The sequence below is a fragment of the Dreissena polymorpha genome, chromosome 13, assembly GCF_020536995.1.
Source record: "Dreissena polymorpha isolate Duluth1 chromosome 13, UMN_Dpol_1.0, whole genome shotgun sequence".
NCBI lineage: Eukaryota > Metazoa > Mollusca > Bivalvia > Myida > Dreissenidae > Dreissena > Dreissena polymorpha.
Genome location: NC_068367.1, coordinates 72,888,318 through 72,891,712, shown reverse-complemented (window position 1 = coordinate 72,891,712; position 3,395 = coordinate 72,888,318). Strand labels below are relative to the sequence as shown.

The window sequence follows — 3,395 nt, the reverse complement described above, 5'->3', positions numbered from 1 at the left end:
TGGACCAAAGGGCCACAAATTCAAGAAGTGCCAAGTTTTCTGGTGTTAAGAGAATTTCCACTACCGGAAGGCACACGTTTTTGGTCATCATTACCCAATAACCTTGGCCAGGGAGGATGACCCAGGAAGCAAAGAGATCGCCGGGCAAGAAGGGTGCAAGTCCGGGTGATAGCGTTGCGCTACTTGGCAAGGGTTGCGGTGGGTCCGTTGGCAACGGTCGAGGATTTGGTCCGCTACCTAAACAATGGACGGTTGATGGGGCGGGAAGAGTGCTCTGTGGATGATTGGACTAGGCAGGTGGCGGTCGAGGTCGCGGAGGAGTTGGGGATGCCTGTCCCGGAGGTGTTTAGGTGTGTTCCTCTGAACTCGCCAGGAGTGATATTCCAATACCGCATTATGCTGGAGGTTATGAGTCTGTTGACTCTGGAGCAGCACAAAGAGTTTCTTGCTCACTTCTCGTCCGAACAGTGGTCTGATCCTGTTCAGGAAGGGATGGAAGCTGATGTCAGCAGTACTTCTGCTGATGGAAGCCCAGACGAAGAGGTAGGGGTTGAGAAACGAATCGAGGAAGAGGACGGGGACAGCAGTACTTCTGCTGATGCCCACAAGGCAGTAATTGCAAGTGAGTCGTCGTCAACATCGCCACGAAGACCTTGGCTTTCGGGACGCAGCTCGGAGGAGAGCGTCAATATGAGCGACATGGAGGTGGTGGATGAGGTCGATGCGGAGGAGCCTGTGGTGCGGGAGGCGCCGCGTAGAGTGCGGTTTACACCGGTGTTCCCTTTCAATTTTTACAGCGTGGACTCTCATTTCCATTTGGACCGGCTGTGTGCCAGGATAGGGATAAGCCCAGTGAACTTCGCCAAGACTGTACGTCGTGTGAGGCCGGAGGAGAATGTTGGACTGGACGGAGCGGTCGCCGTATGGTGCGACCCCTCCACATATCCTACCAAGCGCCAGGTGTCGCAGCTACGGAAAAACAAGGTGGTGTCGGTGATAGGGATTCACCCTGGCAAGGTGATTGAGGTAGATGTTGAAAGGCTGGCCACTATGCTCGATTCGTACGAGGTCGTGGGTTTAGGTGAAGTCGGGCTGGATGGCACCAAAGGTGATCCAGAACTTCAACGGAGGACGTTGGACGAGGCCCTCGTCCTATTAAAGGCTCGTCCACGTCTGGTGCTAGTATTGCACTGCCGTCCAGGGCCTCGAGAGAGCTTCATGAGCGCGTACTACGAGCTATTTTACCGCTGCAAGGGGATACATTCTCCTGAGCAGCGGATCCATCTGCATTGTTTTAACGGATCCCTCGAGGAAGTCAGTTTGTGGTTGGGGTATTTTCCCAACACATACTTTGGTTACAGTCTGATGGTGGCCCGTAGAGATTTTTCGGAAAGCAGCAAGATGTCCTTGAGGCGGATTGATGGAGGCAGACTGTTGCTAGAGTCGGATGCTCCATACTTTCCGGCAGCCGGTGAGGAGCTGTCATCACCCTCCTTTATCGGAGTGACGGCGCAAGAGGTTGCCAAGATCCGAGGTTGCAGCTGGAGGGTTATGTTGCAGCAGACGGCCGAAAATGACCAACAGCTCTACTGGGGCTAGTCGGGAAAGATGGAGAAAGGTCACCGGAGGAAGTACACTTATTTCATGTAAAGGTGCAGGAGGCGTTGAAATGATGGACATGATACCGCTCGCACGTATTTCGTGACATTGGATGAAGGTTAAGTACATTAAGGATGGATGATTGTACACATGTACTTCATGTGGATGAAATTATCCCGGAGGAGGTCCATTAGATGTTGTATCTATGTTTGTTTAATTTTTATTTTTACTTATTTTTGAAAATGTGTTACCGCCTTACAAGAGAAAGTCGGGGGAAGTGTAGCATTCGCTACTCTGCGGGACCCAGGCAGTTCGTGACGGGAGCCGGACTGGATGATTATCTTGTGGGTGATTTCTTCCACTTGCGGCTACGGCGCGTTTTCCCGGGGTTTCTCGAGAAAGAGAGTATTCTTCTTGCTTTAGCGAGGTACGTTGGACGCCAATTTGTACTGAGAGTTTGTTTCAGCCCTTTCCAGGCCTGGTAACAGGTTGTAAGTCCCCCATACGATAGGAAAAGGTGGCCCAATTGCTTACCATTCGACTATATTGTAAACAAACAACAACAACAACTTGGCTGTAACACTTGAGAAGTTTATTGGTTTGTTTAATAATATAATTATAATACTTACACCTGTGTATGTTTTTTTATTTATTTGAACCCATTGAACTTGTTTTTGTGTAAACATTAAGGATAACAATCGAATATAACTGTTTTATTTATGAAACAAAATTTTACGATTTGTACCAAACTTCATTCGTACCAAATGTCATTTATTTTACATAATTATTGAAAATAACATTGATACAGATAGTCGTACCTATTGATTGAAATTTTGTATATTTTATAGATTTCACAGTCACTAATGAACAATGAGTGAAGACCTGTATGAGTATGATTCTGAAGGAACTGATGGCAGTGATGCAGTTATAGAGGTACAGACACTGGCAAGCAAGGGGAAAGCAAGGATTATTTGAGAAAATCGTTTTATAAATAGTTTAACAATTTGTATAAGTGCTATGTTTTAAAAGCAATGCAATTTATGTAATATATATTTTTGGAAGGTATAATTATTTTATATTCTTTAAAAGATATAAGATTATTAATTTAATTAAATGAGCAAATAAGATATTGATTTGATCATAACATTAATACATAAATATGGCATATTTTAGATGAAAGGAAATTATTGAACGCATTGACTTGTTTTTGTTTGACATGAAACAATAACTTGTTTGTATATTAAATAAAATATCATACACATATTCATACTGTTTAAAGTAACTATATACAATGTACAACTAATAACTATAAATAAATACATGTGTTTTAATACATTTATTACAAGGTTATAATACTTTTTTTTTAAATAAAGATTTCAGATTCGGACGAAACTTTGCCGCCATCTTACAAAGAAACACTGCCACCTCTGGAGGAATGTGGTCAGGAAGTTGAATGGTCCCAGTCACCTTAGGATATTTTGTAAGTCATTGTGAAGGTAAACATGTTAAAAAGTGTCAAGTGGTTTTTAACAGTACTACATTTTTATGCCCCCAAAGGTGGGCATCTAGTGATTGCATTTCCGTCTGTATGTCCGTCTGTCCGTCATACTTTTTCAAATGTCTGTGCTTTGAGGTTATATTTTTCTTTTTACATAGAATGTCAATGGAGAAGGAGTAGCAGATTGCAGATTGTAAGCCATCATCCAAGTTATAAGACTACATCAATGTTCACTTCATTTTCATCAACACACAGCAATAACATCAGTATTGTGGTCTCATTGGAGCAATTAAGCACT

At 43.5% G+C, this 3,395-nt stretch overlaps 1 protein-coding gene and 1 long non-coding RNA gene across 2 annotated transcripts; both read left to right on the top strand.

Annotated features, from left to right (window-relative positions):
* Positions 1-255: 255 nt before the first annotated feature.
* On the top strand, positions 256-1,599 carry LOC127854767 (putative deoxyribonuclease TATDN2). The gene has a single exon (XM_052389821.1). The coding sequence runs from the start codon at positions 256-258 to the stop codon at positions 1,597-1,599; it is 1,344 nt and encodes a 447-aa protein (XP_052245781.1).
* Positions 1,600-2,159: 560 nt separating this feature from the next.
* Positions 2,160-3,395, top strand: LOC127856348 (uncharacterized). The gene is made up of 3 exons (XR_008037976.1): positions 2,160-2,197; positions 2,448-2,532; positions 2,973-3,395. It is a non-coding gene; the product is annotated as an uncharacterized LOC127856348 (long non-coding RNA).

Bases quoted from the DNA above. Each gene is read 5' to 3' on its own strand.
- LOC127854767 (XM_052389821.1), top strand. From the start codon at position 256: ATGGGGCGGGAAGAGTGCTCTGTGGATGATTGGACTAGGCAGGTGGCG.